General features: G+C 37.9%; 2 protein-coding genes across 2 annotated transcripts in view; one reads left to right on the forward strand and one right to left on the reverse strand.

The window, feature by feature from the left end:
• LOC131678251 (probable actin-related protein 2/3 complex subunit 2) overlaps positions 1–19040 on the forward strand; it is a 34204-nt gene extending 15164 nt beyond the window's left edge. Inside the window, exons 2-7 of the mRNA XM_058958262.1 lie at positions 7910–8003; positions 8259–8548; positions 8608–8828; positions 8894–8985; positions 17155–17264; positions 17331–19040. Of these exons, the coding sequence (XP_058814245.1) occupies positions 7910–8003; positions 8259–8548; positions 8608–8828; positions 8894–8985; positions 17155–17264; positions 17331–17358 (835 nt within the window). The 3' untranslated portion in view covers positions 17359–19040. The remainder of the gene's footprint in view (positions 1–7909; positions 8004–8258; positions 8549–8607; positions 8829–8893; positions 8986–17154; positions 17265–17330) is intronic.
• Positions 19041–22859: 3819 nt separating this feature from the next.
• Positions 22860–23847, reverse strand: LOC131682905 (transmembrane inner ear expressed protein). Its single transcript, XM_058964717.1, has 2 exons — positions 23352–23847; positions 22860–23295 (listed from the first exon to the last, which is right to left on the reverse strand). Exons 1-2 carry the CDS (start codon positions 23602–23604, stop codon positions 23183–23185), a joined length of 366 nt encoding a protein of 121 aa, XP_058820700.1. The 5' UTR covers positions 23605–23847; the 3' UTR covers positions 22860–23182.
• Between the last annotated feature and the right edge of the window lie 744 nt (positions 23848–24591).

Raw genomic sequence — 24591 nt, forward strand, 5'->3', positions numbered from 1 at the left:
CACTTTTGTTTTTAATATTCACATATCTCGACATTAAACGATCACTTCGGCAAGAATTAAAATATTACAGCGATTGTTGTTCAAATTGGAACTTCCCGACAGATTTTACAATACAGTAATTCCTCCAAGATTCACCCAAAAATCTTTAAAATCGCGAACGATCATCCTCGATACAGTTGAAACATTAGACGTTTTAGCAGCATGGGTTCTGAGCATTTTGCATGCAAAACAAAGCATTTTGATTCAAGCGCAACATTTTCAAAGGCCCTAAAATTTTTTGCAGGCATCGTTTAAAAAAATGTGTTTCGAGATCTGTACTTTGCACAGCAAAACACTCCGAGAAAATATTGCAGAGAATATTCTCTTCTTCGCAAAAAACAAATGCTGTATAAAAAGTTGTGAATTTATCAAAAAATTAAAAAAAATTATTATAAACTAAAACTACAAAAAACTCATTTTTTAAAAAGTTTTATTTTTTGGTAACGAAAGTCTGAAGAGAATGAAAATATATTTAATGTGATTGCATCGCGGAGAAGTAATTGGTAAAAATGTTTTTTTCTTGCAACTGCTTTAAATATGTTCCTAAATTCCATACTAACTGGCAGACAAAAACATAATTTTTTGACAGAATAGGATTCTCATAGATTTTTTAAATTTTATTACCTTTCTTTCTACTTCGAGAGTTTTCCTACTGGAGCTGTAGAGCTGAGTTCACAGAAGGGTTCCCTACCAGAATCACTCATCACTGCTTCAGTCCAATTGCAGTAGGTCGTGAGTCTGATTGTGATATCGACTGTACGGTTCAGTTGTACAGTGGAATGAACTTGACGATCGCGTTGGAATGAGCGTTTATTTGTGTGCGCTTGAGACCGCGTTAATCGGATTAGAAGTGCTGTAGGGGTTACTAAATCATTGGGGTCGTTTTTGTGTTTATGAAATCTTGGGCGTAGTTGTACATGGATGATCGCGATTGTATGTTCGTCTTTGTGTACCCTCGCGAAGGGCTCGAGCGTTTGGATGTTATTGTGTTCGATTGCGTGGGCGTTTGTTTGTCGCGTAGATGTTTGTGTGCCGCGTGTGCTAGCGTGTCATTTCGCATGCTTAAATTCGATTTTAAAAACGGGTGTCCATTCACATATTTGCGTGTGTTCTTGGATGATCGCACAGACCGTTAATGTAATACTTAATTTTCAGTTTATGGTTCAGATGCTTGAAGAGAGTGAGTTCTCTATCACTATCAACTCTATCACTAGAGTTCCCGGTCATGTCGCCATGGAACGTATTGTCAAGTAGATATTAGCGTCATTTTTCTGATTAGTCTAGCTGAGGGCATGGACCTAGGCGGCTAGGGCCGAGAGGAAGAATTTCCGGACATAACCAATTCATGATCGCCCGAACACAAGCGTATGTAGGCTCATTCTTCAGACCGCGTTTGTAAATTTATAAGTGCTAGAACGTTCACTTAGTCACCGGAGTGTTATCCTGTTTGTAAGATCGTAAGCGTAGGTATGCGTGGATGATCGCGAAGGGCTCAAGCGTTTGTATGTGAACGTGTTTGTCCCGTGTGCTAGCGTGTATATAACTTCTCGTGTATAAATTCGGTTTTATAACCGTGTGGCTAGACGCATATTTGCGTGTATTTTCGCGTATCTGATACTTAATTTGCAATTTATGGTTCAATTCCTAGAAGAGAGTGAGTTCTCCCATATTACTAGAGTTTCCGGTTATGGCCAAAGAGGCATCCACGTAATATAAAATCACCCCAATAACTGAAATAGAAGTAACAAATCTCATCACAACAACATACAACAGTAAATATGGACGGTTTTTGATACAAACGAGCCTGATATATAACACAATTCCTATTATGCCGCTATTCTATTATGTATCGCTGAGGTTTCTATTTGGGTTGTAACCGAGTTTTTTCCCAAATCATTTTAACCCGGCCGAAACCTGTTTTTTCGATTGATCGACTATAGAATGTTTGTTTAGCGCTTTTTTAAGAATCTTGTATTTAGATTTGAGCGACCGAAAATTAAAGTCGCAAGGATAGAACATGCTTTGTAAAACCCACTTGAACTATCTTGAAATGTTAAAATCGAATATAAACATCAAGCATAAAAATCGGACAGAGATCCTTCAGCATGAGAATCACTTAGAAAATTCTCACTCGAAAAAATTTGCAACCTCCAGCATAATTGGCTTGTAGCTAAATCCGTATAACGTTACATTCAAGATTGAAAGTCGGATGAAGAAGATTCCTTTGTAAGAACCCAATATATTTATTACGGATTTTATACCGGTTTTTTTAATCGACTGTTACATGGAAAAGCTTCTTTTAGCTTCCGATTTTAACATTCTAAAATATTTAAAGCAGTTACCCTAATAAAAATCAGAATAATCATGTGATGTGTGCTTGTTACTCATTTTAGTTGTTTCACTTTTAACAAAGTTAGATAATTTTTCACCCAAAATTTACTAAATACCTTCCCAAAATTTACTAAAAATTTACCCAAAATTTACTAAACACTTCATTCGGTGAAAAGTAAAAATGAGTAATATGCACAAAAACATCGCACCGCAATCAGAACTCTCACAAATTGCAATCCGAATTCTTTCGGCCGGTGGTTGATTCGCAGCAAGAAACGCAATCGACTTAGCTCAGCTTGTGTTGGAAAGCTATTTAAATACAAAATTGGTAAATAAATGATGGATCAGCGATCAGACAATGATTATATCGAGAAAGACTTATCAAAATTTTCAGATTCAAACCAATCTTAATGACAATAATGCTCATAAATCAGAAAATACATTAATTTTCAATTATTAAAACATCAAAAACTCAAAAAACCTAGACTTCCCACGAAAAAAAACCGTTTTAACTGGGAAAGAAACCTTGGGTTTTTTCCCCGAAAATTATAAAAACCCGATTTGGTACATCACTACGCCATAATTTTAGAAACGCACAACATTATACTACGTTCACACTACGAGTTAAAGCGTGTTTTAACGCTATCTATGACATCTATGACATGTTTCTTGTTGCTAATTATAATAACGTATTTTAACTCTGTAGTGTGAACATAGTATTAAAGTCAAAAAAGCGCTTCTTTGCACAAGAAGAAATTCATTACGGAATATAAAAGTGAGTGTACACGCATTTTGCACTTGTACTCATCATGTTCCTTGTGTGTATCAAGCTACCCAATCAGTTTATCTGGCTGAAAATCTAACGTAAATATAAAGACTCTATTGTACTTAATAGTCTCGTTTCTGTATCTAATGTTCTTCGAGTATGATTAAATTTTTGGTTCAACCTTTCAAATGAAATTAAAGGAAAACGTGTTAATCTATGTAAATGGAAAATTTGAGATAGTTCTAAAATCCACTGCATATTTTAATTGTATTATATCTCAGAACTACAGAATACAATCGAACTGCAGTGGTAATAATTTGGTTCCGAAAAAGATTAAAATAGATAGATAGAAATTGTATAATTCGGTTCATATTGAGATACCTTCATAGGAGGCAAATTGAGTTGAACCAAATGTGTACATCGAGCACTATATTTTTCATAACGGAAATTAATCGGGTAAATTGCGTTTCGACTTAGATAGAACGACTTGGCGGCTGCTAGACACTGATTTTCAAAATACCACCCAACTTGGGAGAACGACTTAAACAACTAGTCGAGGCGAATAGTGAGACACATAAAAGTTAATTTTTTTTCTTTTATGTTAGAAAAAATCGCAAAGTTTGCTTAGTTCCACAGCTTATGAGAAAATTTACAAAAATCAAGTTTTTAGCACTCTCCTTGTTCACCGGTTTCCATTTGCTAACAAAAATTGCATTTCTGGAACCTGGGAAACTAGTTTGCAACATTATTTAGTCTGTTTCCATTTGTGGAAGATTTTTGTTTGTCCCGGGAGTACTTCCACTTCCACTGAAGTTGGAAATTCCGTACAAATTCCGGACAAATCCGTACAAGTATTTTTTCCGGACACACGACCAAAAATCCGTACTGTCCTCCCAAATTCCGTACGGTTGGTCAGCTTAGTCATTCCCCTGATAAAAATGCGTCTGTTATGCCAAATGACCTTCAGTGAGATCACTTAGCAAAATTATGTCAAATGTCCGTTATGCCTAATGTCCGCTATGCCAAATGTTTGTTATGCCAAATGACCCTCACTCTACGCAAAATTATAAATTATGCCAAATGACCGTTATCCTGGAGATAAAATAATCTATGCCATGTGTCCATTATGCTTCAGTGTGATCATTTCTTAAAATTATGCCAAATGACCATTATACCAAATAACCGTTATGCCAAATGACCTGCAGTGTGATCAATGCTCAAAATTATGCCAAATGACGATGATACCCAATAACCGTTATGCCAAATATCCATTATACCCAATGACCTTATGCCTAATGACTTTCTGCCGTTGACTTTATACCAAATGGCCCGCCCCTTTATTGAGCGGCCGAAAATAAAAGACGCAAGGATAGAACATGCTTCGCAAAACCCGTTTCAAACGTATTAGAATATAAAAATCGGAAATAAACTTCAAGCATAAAACTCGGACGGAAATCGTTCAGTATAAGAATCGCTTAAAAAGTTCTCACCCGTAAAACTAGGCAAGAATGAACCTCCAGTATAAAAATCGTTTAGAAATAAATCAATCGTTCGAAGGAGTATCCGTATATCTTGATGTTCAAGAAGTCGGCTAACAAAAACTACTTTGTAAGAATCGGATATAATTTTTTCCGGTTTTTTACTGAAAGTTTTTTTATCCGACTCTTACAAAGAAATCCCACAGTCCGATTTTTATGTTTGAAGTTTTACGGGTTTTACGGGTTTTACGAAGCATGTTCTGTCCTTGCGCCTTTTATTTTCGCTCGCTTAATCGAGGCACACCTCCTTTTGATTGTATGCCTTTGATGCATGTCCGAATTGTCCGCAACGGAAACATTGCGTCGGGCTGGGGTAGTATCGTCTAATTAAAACGCGCGCCATATCTAGAAAGATTTCTTTCGGCAAATGGGACCGTTAACCATTTTGGTGATCCTTCGAACCTCTATGACCGTTTGCTCTATCAGCACTTCCAAGATGGACGACGCCTCCCTATTGGTGGTGTCAAGGTCAAATAGTAGGCCTTGCATTTTGTTTAGGAATGGACGCGAAATAATTCCGACCTTCTATCCATCGGTAACTGATCTATTTTCAGCAGTTTGTTGTATGCCCTTTTGGAGGAGTTTCGGGTACCTCTTGTTTCTTTTGCAGAGACATATTATGTTTGTTCCGTTCCTAGGGCGTTCTTGAGGGTTAAATGAATCAAGAATGGGTTATTGGGGGACTTCCCGCTTATCCCATTTTTTGGCGCGCATGAGTAGGGGAGAGGGTAACGGTGGATAGCAATAGAATGAACGGGTGTTTAATCTATTGCTATTTATAGCAAATTTTATGCTCAACATTTGCCGTGAACAAAGTTTTTTTTGGTAACTTGTCATGGTTCTGTGTAATTTCACTATTGTCATAAATAAACCCATCAAGTAACTGTGAAACGATGACGTATGGGGAACAGTATTTTTTTTTGTTTTTGTGGTCTATCTTAAAATGTGAAAGGGTTCCGATCTTCCATAGCAAAAACTACTAATCTAGTGAAAAATTTGTCAATTTTGAAGAAATTGTCTCTTCTTTCAGGATCGTAGCTAATACCCACATATGGTGGTCCGATGTTACGCGGTTTCTTTCGTAAACAAACAATTTACGCCTCAATATAGCATTAATTCGAAGCGTTAGGATCTTTCTTTGTTAAAACAAAAGAATTAAATTTACAAGTACAATATTTCACTAAAGACGACGTTGTGTTTCATAGTTCCTACCCATAGGGCACACTGGTACATTTTACCACCGACTATTTACTATCCAAAGAAAAGTTATTTCCCCGTGACTTTTACCTGCTGGAAAGAATATATATATTAGCTAACAACAGAGTGGAGCTATTTATCATACACAGACAATTAACATGTATTATCATCAAAATTAAATTGTAGAAAAATGTGTCTCACTGTTGAACCCTCTCTCCTACTGCCTATAATCGCAAGTCAAGTCACACGTAGATAGGAAATCCCATAGAACCTACTGAGACTGACTTGCGATTATTGGGAGAGTAGAAGTACAACAAAAATAGACTAATAAGAAAAGAACATATGTAACATGCGATCAAACTACTTGAACTCGTGTAAATACCAGCTAATGATACTTATACTGTTAGATTTTTTCCCGGTTTTCATAGTATATGCTGACTGCGAATGGATGATTCATATGCGTCGGTAAATTATTCGTACCTTAATTTATCCTATCTCATCTTCCCGAATGAATCGAATTGAATGCACGAAATGAACACCGGAAAAAAGTGACCAATGAATCCTAGAAAGAATTACCCACTATTCTATCATATTCGCCAGGTCTGCATCCATTCTCTGACCGAACTGTCACAAATACTCAGACAAACACATACACAGATAGACATACGACTAGCACATAACAATTGAACACTAGTACTAAAAACTACAATTAGTACAACACAACCACCAATAAGCCTGTGATCGATGACGAAGACTTCTGCATTTTAAAGGTTTGCTTGGTTCCCTTTGCAACATATCGTTGCTCGCTGATCATGATGTTAATGGTAATAAAAATCAAATTCTCAGTCATATAAAATTTTATTTTAAATCGATATCAATCAATCAAAGTTCGAGAAAGGTAAAAACGAATATGCCATTGGATTATTGTATCCTACAGTCTAATATCGTTTTCGCTTGAGGCAGAAACTAACTCAGTTTCGGACCTAACTGCTGTCAAACCGTTTGTTTGAAGCCAGTTTTGAACCTAGGTTATGCGTTACTGAACTGAAAACCGGGTTGGGTTCTAACCTGAAATATATTTCGGGTTCGCTCACACCACCGCTGTTTGACGAGAACCCAACTCAGTTTCTTTAAAAACGTTTGTTTGAAGCAACTAACCTAAGTTAGTTTCTAGCTTCTCAATCGAAAACGACATAAGAATGGTTGTGTACCTTTCGAAATAGTTGTTTACCTTGAAAATTAAACAACTTCGTCCAGTAACCTCGAATCAATTTGTAACAATTAACAAAGAAGTTCGAAATCAGTAAACTACTAGATATTAGATAAAATGTTTGCATTTTAAGGCGTGTATTTAATTCGTCGCTATTTTTTTGAAAATTGCAATGTCCTCAAAGCAAAGCGGTACTACATTGCGTTCAAGGATTTGACATCCTCTTTTCAACAGACTTTCCATCCTATTCATATCGTACAGCCAAGTCAAGTATTCCATTTACACTCTGAATTTTTCGTAGGCTTGTGTTCTGTTATTTCAATTTGTCATGCATGGCAACTTAAAAGGTCGTGCGAGTGAACTGCTGTACACAGAGTTTCCCTAACTTTATTTGTCATGTAAATGTCTATCTAAAAATGTTTGTCCAAATTCCTATAGACTATGACTATAACTCTTTATAGTTCAAAGTTGTTTAAAAAATTACAAAATAAATTCTTCATTCTATTCTGACAAACCATTGAAGTGATTTTTAAAATAAAAATAGAAAACCCGTCTCCAATATGACAATATGAACAGGTCAACTATATTGTTAAAATACCTGTTTTTCTGTTTTGCTTGCATCATTCACTTAGGCACCACATGGTCACCATCACCAGGGGGGCGCCGTATATTCATCTACGCTACCGATGACTCACTTTGTTGCATTTGAACGAATCATCAAACCAGTGACTGGTGTGGCGGCACTATTCAAACTGTTGATGATTTATAATTACATTATCATATAAATGTTGGTCTTTGTGCAGATACTTACTATGTTTTGCCTTCCAGTAACAAAGCGGAATCCATCGATGTCACTGTGGCAGACTTTGACGGTGTGTTGTTTCACATTTCCAACATCAACGGAGACAAAACTAAAGTGCGAGTAAGTATAGCGTTATAACAACCCAACACTCAGCATACAACAATCATCGCATTATTCAATCAAACTATTGGCCTGCCCGCCCCATCCGTGTGAAAGCAAAAGTGTTCACTCGATCGTTGTCTAATTGATACCGATCCGTGAGTCTGACAGAGAGTATGCTTTTAGGTCAATGACATTTGGTCACTTGGAGGATGATAAGGCAGGCGAACAAAAAAATGAGATATTTATGTTTCACTCTGATCTTTACTTCTGCAGATAAGTATATCGTTAAAATTCTACAAACAACTGCAAGAGCACGGAGCAGACGAACTGCTAAAGCGAGAGTATGGAGACCTGCTTATCACACCAGAAGACGGCTACAACGTTTCGGTACTGGTTGACCTCGAGACCATTCCCGACAACTGGGAGGAAACTGTGCGGAAGATTGGCTTACTGAAGCGGAACTGTTTTGCTTCCGTATTCGAAAAGTACTTCGACTTCCAGACGCAAGGTGAAGTGGAAGGGCAGAAGCGGGCGGTGATCAATTACAGGAATGACGAGACGATGTATGAAAGATTGCTGGGCGGTATTAGAAAATACAATTAACCTGATTCTAAAATTCCAGGTACGTGGAAGCCAAATCGGACCGGGTGACCGTCGTATTTAGTACGATATTCCGGGACGAAGACGATGTAGTGTTAGGCAAGGTGTTCATGCAGGAACTGCGAGAAGGCAGAAGAGCATCACACACGGCGCCCCAAGTGCTGTTCTCCCATCGGGAACCTCCGCTCGAGCTAGCGAACACTGGTGCAAGGGTTGGCGAAAACATCGGATACGTAACGTTTGGTATGTTCTTTTCTGCTCGATTACGATGCTCTCTGTTCTGATTATTAATTTTCCACTGTTTTTAGTGTTGTTCCCAAGGCATACATCCAAGGAAACACGTGATAACACAATCAATTTAATCCATATGTTCCGTGATTACTTGCACTATCACATCAAGGTATGTATACTAATAAACCGTTACGTTCAACTTTCGCAATAGTTATTTTTTGGAATAAATAATCTTCTCTGGAGACATTAGCAAAAATGTGTATATGGTGATTCATAGCACATATCTAACGATTAGTTTACTTTCGTAAATATATCGTGATAAGATAATGGCTGTCGAATACGATATCATTATATAGATATGCTTAACGAATGTTGGCTTCCAAATTGTATAAACGTACATTTTCATTACGTGCAACATAGATTTATTCTACTGACTGACCTCTTGAAATCGATGTCACTCAACAAAGTTGATAAATATCTTACGATAGTGTACGCTTAGCAACAATTGAATAAACGAGATAAGGTGTATGCTGTCTTGAATCATTAGTATTTATGCATATTGAACAATATTGCACAAGGAATTTCGTTGCTTTCCACCGAGTAATGCTTTTGAAATTCTCGGTTAAGAAAATGTGAGACAATATGAGCACCTTAACATCAATCTGAAACCAAAAAAATAAAAACAATTTGAAATTGAATTCATTTTCAAAATAAATTTGATTAAAAATGATTTAGTATGTGGTTGCTCAACTTACCCCACATGACGATTACATGATGTCGACAAAGCTTTTAGCCTCTGCTTAGCTGTTGAATGCTATCTGAATAGATTTTCGTGTACAATGAAGCTGTATGAAGGAAACTTCAGTAAGCTCAAACCTCGTTTTTACCTTCAGCGAGCAGAAGGACGGATACAATAATATTTAGAATCAACAGTCACTGTGTTGAACGAATGTGTGTTCGCACTTTGCTGCGAAGCCTTACACTGATCGATCGACAAACAGCAAACATGCAAATGATCACCATCGTAGGAATGAAAGCCGTAGTGTTTTATCTCTTGCTTCAGATCGTGTTTTTTATTGCTATGCTTATCACGGCACTCGCTTGGGCAAGTTGCAAACAAAATCGTGCTCATTGTTGTTGCACCAATCAACAGATCACACGTATAAATTCTTTTTAAAAGCTACTAAATCTGAAATGGCGACTTTGACTTAGCGACTTCTTGCAGGAAAACTATGTCGAGTTCCATCGCTCGGACGAAAAATCGTAGCGCGTTCAGCTTCATGTTGTATGTGGTTATATTGTAGCGGTTGTACTCCATTACAATACTGTATCTTCATCGTGCGAGCCATTGCCTTCGTTGTGTCATTGTTTTTTTTTGCTTGGTGGACGACGGAGTGAGCGTCTGCTGCCTGAGGAGGACATTGATCGATCGTTATTATGCCCATCGTTTCTGTGCTCACTCGGCGCCGGTCTGCACTGTTCATCTACACTTATGACCGGCTGTTGGGTTGGCACCTTGAAAGCACCGCCGTTCAGTGTAGCACGACCTGGAGGCTGGTCAGACTCCTAAGGTTTATGTTTTTGTGGTGGTCTGTTCGAGTGTACGAGAGGTGTCGGAAGGGGCCATGCACAAATGACGTAGCATTTTGGGGGGTAGGGAGGGTATACCAAATGTGTGACGAAGTGTGACGAGGGGGACGGTAGGGTCAAAAGTTGTGCGACGTAGCATTAAGTTTAAAACCCATTGTTTAGAGAAAACAATTTAATGATCCTCCATTCCCAACAGAAATGAATTTAAATTCAAACAAGTTACTTTTTTGCGGTTTTTCATGAGGTAAATTTTACGATTCGCGGAATTACAAGTTCGCAAAAATACGAAAAGATTTTGTATGCGGCTACATTAGTTAGCTAATGTTGCTAACTAGTAGACTTAGTTTGGAAGCTGAATTAAATTTTCACTTCGGATTCAACCAAACAAAATTTAGTAATTTAGATGAACGTATGGTTCTTAGAATCATTGGCAGCTGCACTATTGTGAACTGAGAGAACTTGTCTTCATGCTCCCCTTGACATAAAAAATTCAAAACAAAACTATCAACACTATATTTGTCATGAAATGGGCTCATTTTGCACGCAATTTGCAGTTATAATGAAAATGTTGATAAAAGTCGTCAAACATTTTGAAAGGACATGTATTTAAAATAATTGAAAAACATATGTAATTATTTTCTTTCATCACCCGGGCGCTTTGCATGGGACGAGGGGGAGGGGGTAGGTAAATGCTACGTTATTTATGAAGGGGAGGTTAGAATTTTGTGACCAAATGCTACGGGGGGGAGGGAGGGGTCAAAAATCGCCAAAAAAAAGCTACGTCATTTGTGTACGGCCCCGAAGTGCTGTCGATGTATTCGGCAGCAGCGGTACATGCTTCGTTGTTTAATTTCTTTTGTATCACCCGCTGTGGCTGGATCGGTTTCGGTTTGGCTGGTTGTTTAGCATTTTTCGCGTACCAAACGTTTTGCTCATTGGAAACTGTTTTCTAAGCCAGTAGTTTTTTGCTCTGAAAACATAAGATGCACTGTGCATGAACTTAATACAGTGTCGTCATATTTGATGTTGACCGTAGTACAACGGAGCTGTAGACTGGTGACAAAAGATGGAATGTTCTCTTTCACCAACATTTTCGCTACCCGTACACCACTTTTGGGCCTGCGATGCCCAAAAATTGCTTCGAGGTAAAAAGGAGTGCAAAACAGCTTGGTCACGACTTCAAAGCTAAAGCAAAACGTTTCTACTTCTTTTGGAAGTTGAGCGCACCTATTGGAACACTCCTTCAGAAATCTTGATTTCCAGGAATTAAACGAATTCAGCAGAAACCCACAAAATCCTAATTCGAAAACATCAATAAAAGCTTGATTTGGTTAGAAAACTGCCATAGTTATAAGCATTTCAGGTTTGTAGATATCCGGCTAGCCTGTCGGACTGTGGGATAAAAAAATTCCAAGTTGTTCCGCTGACCCGAAAACTTATGAATGTTGATGTTTTAAGATGTTACCAAGCTTCAGAATCCTCTTATGGAGAAATACACTGACATATTCTTTACTGAAATTTGGACAGGTACCCCAAATTTTATCTTCGACACATTACAGTTAATCAGAATAAAGCTTTCAACCTCGGTTAACTATTGAATGCTATCATTTCGTATATGGAGTTGTATAGAGGTAACTTCGGTAAGCTCTAACTTCGTTTTTAACTTCAGCGAGAAGAAGGACGGATATAATATTTGGAATCAACCAACACGGTGTTGAACCGACGCGTGTACGCACTTTGCTACGAAAGCTCACACTAATTTCGATCAACAAACAGCAAAAGATCACCACCGTAAGAATGAAAGCCGTAGTGTTTTATCTTTTACATCAAATCGTGTTTTTTGCTATGCTTGCTTATGGCACTCGCTGGGGCAGAAAACAGACTGCTGCGCACCAGCACCTATCGACAGATCACACGTATAAACTCTTTTAGAGACCACTAAATCTCTGAAATTGCGACTTGGCCTTATGTTTTCAAATCAAATAATTTTATCAACAATCCGTCGTTTCCAGTCTGGTATCGTTTTTCGAAATTATGATCTATTGTAAAATATTTCTTTGGTACTACATTCCGTTGCGGGACGTACTGACTTACTGTTTCTAGAGTCTTTGCAACCAATTCTTATTTTGCAGGACAATTGTAGAGCTAGTGCTACGTTCCTACCGGCCACTAAGGACCTGTCTTAGCTGGGGCTCGTACATACGACGTATAGCTCATGAGAGCAGCATCTTACTCTCGTTATTCTACAGTCAAAGAAATTATAAATGATTTTACAATGATAGTGCAGTCAATCGAACAATCTTGTGGTTTATTAAAGCATTCTCTGGAACAAGAGTGAATGTACATCGCCCTGTCTCAATCCATCGAATGTTACAAAAGAGTTGGATATTCCTCCCGCTATTTTGACATTTGAAGCTTTTATACAAATCATCTTAATCAGCTTTGTCGGAAAACCATGTTCAATCATTATCTGCCACAGTTTGTTTCGCTGACCGTACGCCGCCTTGAAATCCACGAGCAGATGGTGAGTCTGCAAGTTGAATTCCCGGAATTTATCTATGTCGGTTCTCATGATAAAGAATGATAGATCTGTCTTTGCCGTGCCATGTTGGTAGACCTTAGCGATTTCGTAATAACTGCTTTTTGTTTTGTTTCGATCATAGAGGTTTTAACCTTAAGGTCATTCGCCTCTTCGGGTTAGAAAAATCTCTTATGAAAAATTTCTAACCATATGTGCGGGGTCGGGACTCGAACCACAAGGCAATCGATTTACCAATACGATACGCCCACCCCATCGTAATAACTTTACCTAAGCTCGACTCCTGCCAGCAGAAGTCAAAAGATTAGTCCGTAAGATTTTTTGTAATGTCCCTGCTATTTCTAGTTTTTCGATCTGTATCTTTCACATCCTTGCTCTCACTTGAGTTGTATAGCTCTAAATTTTCACAACTTTTCCTACTTAGTTATCTCGAGCGAATTGAATGTCGTTAAAAAGCAAGAAAAAAGTAGTTCAGTAGTCATGTAAAACTCTTGACTTGGAAGTTGTTTACAATCCGCTTTGATGTATGATTCATCGTTCATTACAACGTAATCAAATTTGGTCAACAATGTTGTGTATAATTTACGCGCTCTTGCTTTAGCTGTGGTGTTTTTCTTGGTATCTCAATGGTGTCACTGCCGACTCGTTTCTTGGCTTTTTTCACTATTAATTGTGATATCCCTGATTTTCTGCAGACATTTCTAACGGGAAATTTAGAATAACAGTAAAAGGCTACATAGAAAAATTTTATACCGCTGTATTAAAAAATACGCCAAATTTAAATCAATAAAGCTTTATCGTTTAAGTTTTTATTCCGATTTGCACGACGATTTTGACATGTTACGAATTTACTGAAACATCAGCGACTAGAAATTCTTCAGTTGGTTGGAATCCAAAAAGAGTTTTCAACAAAATATTTTTTTTACATTTTTTAATTTTAGTAGTAATCCATATAATGTAGTATCATTTGAGAAATTTGAATATTATTTTTGTAGTGAACGGCGCCAATGGTTGAGTGGTAAGCGTGACCGCCATCCAAGGTGGTCTGGGCTCAATCCCAGCCGAGGTTGTTGAGATTTTTCTGTGGTGAAAAAAAATCTGTGGTCTTGCCTTCCTTCGGAAGGAAAGTAAAGCCATTGGTCCCCGGTCCATGAATTGATGGGCCGATATCTAGTCCAGATAGTGGAATCACCTCTCAGGCGTCGGTGTTTGGCCTCGTAGCGGAAATATGTAGGCCGACTAAAAATAGCTGGAACAAGAAGTATCATTATTAGTTTTGTCGTGACTTTCAAAAATAATTTCAAAATTTCGGATGAAACAAGATGTAGAGTTTGCGGACGTTAGTAGCTTTCTTTGTACTGAACAAAATTACACTGTTTGCAATAATCAGTCAGAAAAAAATATGGAGCAACTAAGAGATCTAATCGAATATTGATAGGTTATATAAGGCTTGCGGTTGTACGTCATTTCGCGGAATACCATTTCCCGGTATACCATATTCCGGAAAACCATATCCCAGAATGTACTATTTCCCGGAAAACCATTTCCCGGAATGTACCATTTCCCAGAAAACCATTTCTCGGAATGTACCATTTCCCGGAAAAACCATTTCCCAGAATGTTCCATTTCCCGGAAAACCATTTTCCGGAATACCATTTCCCGGAACATAAATTAAACCACGTACCTTGCCACCACTCATTTTGATTACACTTGCTACGCAGCAAATGTCAAACAAACTACGAAATTCTCTCTATTTTAGAACATACAAAGTAGTTTGGAATTTTATTGATTTTAAATGTAAGTTAGAATAACATATCAACAATGCTTCAGATATATTTATTTTGGGATTTTTATGGAGCATCTAAAAAATCCGGTTTTTCTTTCTTATGCATGCATGCTTCCTTGTCGTTATTTTTGGCATATTTTTGATTTATATGTACTTTCTATTTCTATGTAGTTTCACATTCTTTTAAGTACTCTTTCAAAATATTCTTGGTGTTTTATTGGATTTAAGTACTAGTGGTCCTAACATACCTTCCCCATAGAAAATTTGACAGTTCATAAATTTCACAGTCGACCGACGAAAACGGGTGCTTCGAGGTCGACAGATTAATTAAACGACCAAGTTGGGTTTCGTCGGTGGACAATTTTCGTCACCGTATTAATCGCCAGATTTAATCTGTGTGAATCTGGTTCCAGTTTTAAACTATCAACTAATCGATCGATTTAATTGGTTGAAATAGACCGATTTCAACAGATTTCGTCTGTCATATTTAATAGGTTGTCGCGTCGGCTGACGTCCATGTTAAACCCCCATAAGAGTCGGAGCAACAATCGACCGATTAATTGGTGGCATAGTCGGCCGATTGTGCCGACGCAAACCGATTTAGTCAGTGGGAAAATCGGGAGGATTTTCTGTGGGGTTATAACTTTTTGAATTATAATTGTTATTCTATGAGCTTATTCGCCTTCTTTTGGAGATGGGCAAATCATGAAAAATATTTTTGAATTTGTCTTCTTTAAAATTTGAATACTTTTTTTGTCAATTAATAATTCATAACAATCTTCTTTGAGACTTTGCCTTTTTTAAGCATAATCTGTTTTCAGGTACTTTATTGGTTTATGAGAGCTTGTTTTTTATTAATATGATCAGAGAGCAAAGATAAGGTGTCAAGCGAACCAAACAAAAACTTGGAATGCAGAAGAATGTCATCATGTTTTATTCCAGCACTTTCAATCACTATATATAAAGCTTATCATATCTTGATTGTAAATTTTATTTGTCGCGGAATAATGTGAAATAAAGAATAGAGGAGAATAGGTTAGTTTAGTTTAAAAGTTGGTAGCTCTTTCGGTGTTCCATCTAAATATACGTAAATGGAATGACTCATACAAAAGGAAAAATATTTCTTTTTCACGGATTCCTTGTTAAAATAATTTAACAAATCCAAGATTACTCTTCTGTAACGGCGAAAATGAAATCTTTTGATTTCGACGATAAATTTAACCCATTCCTCTGGAAGACCATTCACGAAAAAAGTGGTTAATTGTAAACGCTCGTGATAATTAAAGTTTTTAGAAACCAGAATTCTCTCTATGTAACCAGGCCACGTGTATGCAGGTCCACAAACATCTTGGAAGGTAAAAAACACATGATTCGTTGGGCTGTTTCTATAAACTCATGATATTGCCTTCTATAAAATGATAAGATTTTGAATGCTATAGAATACCATATATGTAAGTCAACATAGCTCTGGATTTGTTCTTAAAGTTCGAATTACATGTTTACTTTAGATTTCAATAGTATAAATAATTACCGAGAAAAAGTACATTCCGGGTAATGGTATTCCGGGAAATGGTACATTCCGGGAAATAGTATTCCGGGAAATGGTACATTCCGGGAAATGATATTCTGGGAGATGGTACATTCCGGGAAATGGTTTTCCGGGAAATGGTACATTCCGGGAAATGGTTTTCTGGGAAATGACATTCCGGAAAATGGTTTTCCGGGAAATGGTAAACCGGGAATCGACGTACAATCAGGCTTGCATATGTTTTTGTGATTCATTTATCGTTCGCTAGTCGAACGAGAAGCATGTTGATGCGAGGTCAGTCGGTGGGGTAAAAAGGGTACCTAGTTTTTTTTCTACCATTTAAAGTTTTTCATGTATTTTTGTGCTTCATTCATCGTTCGTTAGTCGAATGAGAAGCATGTTGATGCACGGTCAGTCGGTAGGGTAAGAAGGCAAATTGAATTAAAAAAATGTGCCCTATCTTCAGATAGGAGAAGATCTACTTACAATTACACGGATCTACTTACAAATACACGACAGAAGATCTACTTACAATTACACGACCTACAAATTTGTGATAGTCTCTATCTTTCCCTATTTTTTTAAACAGATGATAACAGCGTCTCCCTTGCTACTGAATAACGAAATAATTTGCTATATAGCAATTTGGTCAAAGACTCTAAAACGGAGATACAGAATAGACACACAAATAGTGGGTTATCCTTTTTTGGGCGTTAGGTACACCTGGGGTTACCCACTCGAATTATGAAAATGCTCGTTTAATGATAAGTTATAAATGTAATGATTTTATTTTTTCTGAAAAACATTGGTCAATGAACTACTAATAAATTAATGAAGTGTTATTTGCAAAATTTACTAATCCAAATGTATTCTATTACCATATCTATTCCTAAAGTGTTCGAAAGCGTATATCCACTCCAGAATGCGGGCAAAGACGTCGGATTTCCTGAAGGTGCTCAATCGTGCTCGTCCCGAGCCGAAAAATACAGAAAAGAAAACTATTACGTGAGTATCACTAATGCTTGGATTCGTGTTTGCTCTCGTATTAATGCACTTTTTTACCCTTTCCAGTGGGCGAACATTTATCAGAAAAGAATGATTTTGGAACTCATCTGACATCTAGTTGTTAAATGTGTAAGTAAATATTTACTAATAATAAAACAAAACCAAGCAAAACGTCTAGCGATTGGGTTAAAGGGGAAAGTACGAAAAAATGAACCTGTCCTCGATCGTCCGCTGTGCAAATATTTGGGAGATACAATTTAGAAATTGCGAATGAGCATGTGTAGATGTGCGAAAAGTAAAAATCCAAGCATTTAAAGAGAGTAAAACTAATGGAAAAGCATAAAACACGTAAAATGTATTCGCATGCATTTTGGAACATTATTTAGGAACTTTAACAGTCAAAATCCTTGATCGCCGCTGCCAACAAGAAAAAAATTACAGTTATTATAAAACTAATTATAATAAAAAAACATTTTTAAAGAAATTTAAATATTTTATTAACTAAAGGAACAAATTGCAATTAACTTTGAATGAATGAATAATGGACAGCCACTACTAAACTACTAAAGTATAGGAAGCAATTGAACGGGGAAAGTGAAACTTATAAATAGAGAATGTCATATAGTGAGTGAGAAATTGCGGTGACAATGTTCAGTTTATCTAAAATACATCCAGCAACCGAAAGACGCCTATACATCAACTGGCGCACGGGATAGCTCCTAGCTCCTGTTTTCTCGTGTGTCGTTGTGTGCTAAGAAAAGTAATCCAAGAAATGTGTCGCACAATTCCGAGATTATGTTAACCCCAACATAGGACACAAGAACCTGTAACAGCCGATCAAAAAGCATCCCCATCTAGTGTAAAGCGACTAAAGTAATTACCTTAAGAGAAAAAAATACAAAAAAACTACTACATGAAAAAATGATAATGCGTCATTTTCAGAAAACCATTTGCTGAACTAACATTTTGAGGAATCCATTTAACGAGATTAAAGAGGCAGCAAGCTATACAGTTTATAGGAACATGGTTGTTTATTGTATTGTTCATTGTAATTTTTAGCGTTTTGCATTCATTTCGTTTTTACCTTGCTCTTTCTCTTTTTGATTTTGTTATTGTTATCTTTAGTTAAAAACTTTGGGTTGTGCTACTTCTTTAAACAACTGTATTCTTGAACAAGCTTAAAAATGAGTTCTAAATGAGCGAGTGCAGTTGGCGGAAGTTCGCAGCTAATCTATTGAAATATTGACTATGTTAGATTTTGGAAATTACAACATTATTCAAGTCGTTGCTGTGGTGCTGCTGCAGAGCAATCATGAGCACACAATGGAAAACGCCCGTTTAGCAAATGATTTTCCGCAGATGATGTAGTATCTAAGAAACCAATGTTGTTTATGAGATGTAGTCAGTTAGAATGTTCTACCAAGAAGTGTGAACTTTAATCGTGCCCCATTCGAGGTGAACAGTGTTTAAACGAAATTAGCAACTATGAAGCTAATATAGTCAAACAAGGTCGCACGGCAGGTGCGGTCTGGGTAATGCGATGATGCCGTTTCCTCATAACTAGGCAAGTTGTATAGTTCACTTTAACAAGCTCTTAAAGCTTCCGAAGCGTTTGAAGTGTACTACATAATTTCAGTTGTTATTTAGGCAATATTTAAGAATACACGACCCCGTATGAACCGTTGCTGCTTTAACGTGGGTAGAAACGAAAATGCGACCATGATTACGGAAACAAATTAAATCTAATAAATTGAAACGTGTAAGATATATTGACAGCATGTGATTTTTGTCTAATTTCAATGATGACAGTTCTGAATACTTTATATTAAAACAATTCATTTTATTGTGATGCTGATAGTTTTAAATGCTATATCTTAAACGTCTGTTCGAAGCAATTGTTAGAGCCCATTATTGTTCAGCTCAATTCTTTATGATGGTGGATTGTTTACTCCGAATACCATTACTGTAAGTCTCATTATACCGAATGTACCATCACTATAAAATGTACAAGTTTCAGTCAAATAGCTGAACTATTTAACTGAAACTTGTACAAAGGAACATACCGGAAAGGAACATGAAAAGGAAAAGGAACAAAAAAAACATACCGGAAGGCCAATCAACTACCACGAAAAGTGTAATGGAAGGTCGATCAATCGTGTTTAGTATATTAGTATGTTTAATGGAAACTACAGACTTCAGCATTTTATTTATATACTTATTTCTTTATTAAAATAATTTAGCTGACAAAAAATAGTCTTGATGAATAGCATGAATCAAGTCATAAAATTGCAGACCGTGCAACCTGATGTGTTAAATTGTGCGACGAACAGAGCCTCGACTGTGGAGAAAGTTCGCATACATGCTGTTATCGGCTCGTGGAATCAAATCGTCGTGCGGTGGAATCAAGGTTGTAGTAAGCCTGATGAGCGTAGAAAACGTTGCAAAGCACAAAAATCAAGAAGGAACAACATTTTTGAAGACTCAATTTCAGCGTTGAGTAGCTTTGCTACAAATTCTACTTCCTGAAGTTTGTTGCGTTGTTCCAGTGTGACGAGAGCGATCAGGCGACATCAAGCAGGATACGGTGGAAGGTCGAGAGGATTCAGCCACGGAAGGTCTTGTAGTGCGAGTCGGACAAATCTTCTCCACACCCATTCAATCCGTAAGTTCTATGTAAGCTGATGGGGACTCCAAATCAAAGAAATATTTTCTAGTAGTCGGTGAACCAGAGAACATTATGGTGCCTTCATACAATGCTGATGCTTGAAGTCCCGCCCGATTTTAGCAGTCCAGTTGCCGGGTTGCTTTCGAAATTCAATCTGAGCGATGCTGATTGAATGTTGGCTTCGTGTCCAACAAAACACCGAGGTCGTTGACGCAATCAACTCTAATACAAAGGTGCTCATCGATTTGGTAGTCATAACGTATCGGACTGAGCATACGGAGGAAAGCTATGTCTTGGAATTTTGCAATGCTGATAATTAGCCAGCTTCAGCTTTAATGTCGGAGGCAGTATTCTCAACAAAAACTTAAGCGAAAACTTTACAAACAGCCTATTCGAATCCAAGGAAGATGTTCATTCAATATCATCGAGACATACGTTCGGAGGAATTGATTAACATTTTCGCTTCGAGTTGATGAAGTTCCTGAAGCTCTTAGGGTTTTTAAGAAATCTGCGGGAGTCCATCTAATTATTCGATAGCTGCAGAAAGTAGACGAAGTTGTTCTTCGGAAAGTCAGATGGTAAGACATAGGCTAACGAGACTTTCGTGCAATGAATCCAACAGCGTGCTCCTCGTTAAAGTACTACATCTATTACAGTGTCAACGGACCATGCAGTGAGCTTCGTAATATTTGATAAACAGCAGCGACGGATCTTTAGCAGGCAGGCTGATGAGTACCGTATTTTCGTCTTGACAATAAAGAACAAATACTGTAAATATACACGTCGAAAGGAAAGAACTACCAATGACAACGTTCTTAGGATGCTCAATGTCGCCGCAAGCAGAGGAATGAACTGTAGCTCATTTTACGAAGAACCGTCGAGTATTACCAGTACCAGATGTGAGAGAACTGAGACTGTACATTTTTTATTTGCGTAACAACAATCAATTCGTCACGTACGCCGAAAATCTAACATCTGCCGGCTCAGGGTATTTCAAAGAAATTCGACGAACGAATCGAAGAAAGCACACCTGGAGTGTCTTCTGATTTGATTCGTTGGCTCGAATCGTATCTGAGAGATTGCCAACTTGGAGTAAAAATTGGATGTGTGTTCTCTGTCCCATTTTCGAACAACTTGACTTTTTCTCAACAAAGTAATTTGGGCCCGCTCTTATTCATACTATTTATCAATGATCTATACAATATTACCACAGGGGTGTGGTACATTCTACGTTGATGATCGTCAAGGGCATCAAGGATTGCTAAGCTTTACAACAGCTCTTGGACACTTTCAATGACTGGTTCTCCTTAAACTCGCTTATAATCGCCAATCGGTATTCACAAGTGCAGTGTATCATCACAAGCACAAGCCAATTTCATACGACTATTGTGATGGAGATCAGCATCATGACCCTTTACTACAAGTGTGTGACCGTGGAGTCACTTTGGATTCTGCACTCACTTTCCGAACTCATTTTGACTTTATTCTTAACAAGACAAACCGCCAGATGGGATTCATATTTAAAATTTCCTGTGAATTTGTGAAGCTGTCTCCGTTCACTGTACTGTGCATTGGTACGGTCAATATTGTAATCTAACCCCATAATATGGTGTCCGTATTACGCAACATGGATAGCAAGAATTGAAGCAATTCAAAGAAAATTCGTTCGTTATGCATTAAGACGCCTTTCGTGGCAGGACCGCCATACGAAGACCGCTGTAGATTATTAGGTCTACCCACGCTTAAAACAAGAAAAAGAGTGGCCCAAACTGTTTTCGTTGCTAAGACTCTTAGGAAAGTTAGATTCGCCGGAATAATTGGGACAAACACTTTAACATACAAATGATTTAGCTTCGTCCACGCACAACTGCGTCCGCGATTTCGCAAACATGAAAACACCCCAGTGATTAAGTGATTGTTTTAGCATTTATAAATTTACAAACACGATTCCAAGAGTGAACCTATAAATGCCCGTAGTCGCGTGTTCATGAATCGGTTACGTCCGGAAGTCCCTACTATACACCCTAGCATCCTAGGTCCATGCCTTTAGTTGGAGCAATCAAAAAAAAGGCGCTCATATTCACTAGACAACACATTCAATGGCGACATGACCGGGAACTCTAGTGATATGGAAAAACTCACTCTCTTCTAGCATCTGAACCGTGCAGCGAAAATTAGCTATCAGATTCACGGTCCGTGCGTGATTATCCAAGAACGCACGCGAATATGCGAATGGACACACGGTTATTAAAGTTACATAAAAATACATACACGCTAGCATACACGACATACAAACGCCCACGCGATCGTACACGTTCACGATCCCTTCGCGATAATACACGCGATCCTTATACCTGCACATATCTGAAACGTACAATGAATGTCACATTCAGAATCATGGCCCGCTTCAATTGGCCTTAAGCAGTGTTTTAGTGGGTGATATGTCCCGTTTCATTCTGAAATTGTAGTGAGTAATTCTGTCGGGGAGCCCTTTTGAGATCCTAGCTCTACAGCTCCAGTAGGACAACTCTCGAAATAAATTGAGGAGTGTTGATGTTTCACTCGAACTGGCCTTTCCCCATCCCCATACTATATCGTTAAGACCAACTGGGTCAGATGAGAAATAAATAAATAAAATAAAATATTCGCTGCGGTTACTCGTTGGAACAGGAAACTATAGGCAGAAAGTTGAGAGGAAATAAATACCAATTTAAAGTGTTCCGGCACCGGTTATGCTCATGGCTGGAATATGCCATCTTTGTAGATTAATAATTTGTAAGAATACTTTTATTTGAGCAGGCTTATGCAAAAGGTTCTGAGTGACATCCACTTCGCACTGAGAAAAACGAGGTTCTGGTTTCATGGACCTCCACAATGAGACAAATTATATTTATTTATGTTATGTCAATAAATGCTAAAGTCACCCTGTGATACACTGTGTCAACATATACCAAAAAATAACAAATGAAGATTGATAATACTTTCAACCGTAGCTGGATATTACGGGTTTATCAAACTTAATCTCCTAAATGGTGTTCATGTTTTTCAATTTTTGATCGTCCGTGTAAAATGAAAAGGGAAACCTTGTTACATTTTTGGACAAGTCCTTCCCGAATGTTTCAAACCTATTTAAAGGAGTGCCGCCTTGAAATGATTTCATTTCATTTTAGTAGATTTCGTATTCACATTTATTATCTCTCTTCGCAATTCGTCATTCACGGGTAAATTTACTTTGTCTAGTCGCACCGACCATTTAAACGCACTGATAAACTGCATTAATTGAATGGTTATCCTTGCTTTGCTCGGCTTCTTTGCTTTTCGTGTTTTCCATTTCTGCTAGAAACTCTTCGCGTACGCGTTCCAGAGCTGAAAAAGACAATAACTTCGAACCTGATGCGTACTATAGAGAACCGCTTACTAACCTTTCATCAGATCCATCTCGTCAATTTCGGTGTTGTTCAAGCAGTCCAATCGTTCCCGAAATTTTCTGGTTAATTTCTTCCGATGGTAATCCGCTTCGATTTCCTGTTTGGTGCGCGGAATTCGGAAGCGTATGCAACAGCAGAACATTATAACTACTCCCAGCACCGCTCCAAGGCAGAGAAACAATAGATGCCACACTCGCAAACCCAACGTGGTTTCCTGCTCAAAAATGGCTTCGGCCTCCTGGTCCATTGTGGTGTACACTTAATTGCACCGTGTGGATGATTTCAGAATCAACGTAGTCCTTTGGTAGTACGTAGTTTCCTTTATTGTGCTTGATTGAAGATTCTTATCGTAACTGTGGCATCATCTGCTGCTAGCCTCGCAACCTCCCATCGAGTACAACGTAAATAATGCGCCAGTCAGGTTATGATCCAGAGATGGACTAGCTGATTTCCACAACTAAATGGCATTCTTCCTATGCGTCTGGCTCTGTCTATTCGACGGAGTTGAATTCCAAACTGGAATAGAGACATGGAAAATACGCAAAGGATATAAAATATACAGAAACTCTTTGCTGTAGGATGGCTGAAAGGAGTGGTATCTTATTTGCACGCTTTGCATCGCCGAGGCGTTAGTTTTATTCACAGTTTAGCTTGTGGGCGCGTCGTTAAAGGCGTGCCACCTGCTGTGCTGGTACATGCACCTTCTTCGATTACATCAAGTGGTTCAATGATAACGGGCTATCTAATCCGAAAGGATGTTTTTCACAATACATACATAGTATGGTGTTTAAAGTTCGCGTCTTTAACTAAGTCGGATGAATGGAAATCAGGTACATATATGGATTTATTTGTTCAGTAAATGTCGTTCAGCGATACATACAACAACTTGAATGTTGTATTGTTTTAGCAACTTGACTATTTTTTACGTAAATTTGCTTAAGGGGACAGTTCTATATAAATGGCGCTTTTTTTCTAAATTCCAAGCATGTGGAAAAAAGAAACTATATATCAAAGCAATTTTTAAACCTCTGGCACTCGCGCGAATGGCTCCCCGAATGAGCAGCCGCCGGTGCTGGAAGAAGATTTCGCTAGAGTTTCGGAAGGTGTTGCACAAAATACAATGGCGCGAGTGCCAGAGGGTTAAATTTGAAATAGACGTAGTACATTCTTTTTTTTAATGGGTTTTCTGAATTCCGTTTTAATGTTTCAATAGAGCGCTCAAAAAGGACCGTGC

This window comes from Topomyia yanbarensis, chromosome 2 (assembly GCF_030247195.1).
Source record: "Topomyia yanbarensis strain Yona2022 chromosome 2, ASM3024719v1, whole genome shotgun sequence".
Classification (NCBI taxonomy): Eukaryota; Metazoa; Arthropoda; class Insecta; order Diptera; family Culicidae; genus Topomyia; species Topomyia yanbarensis.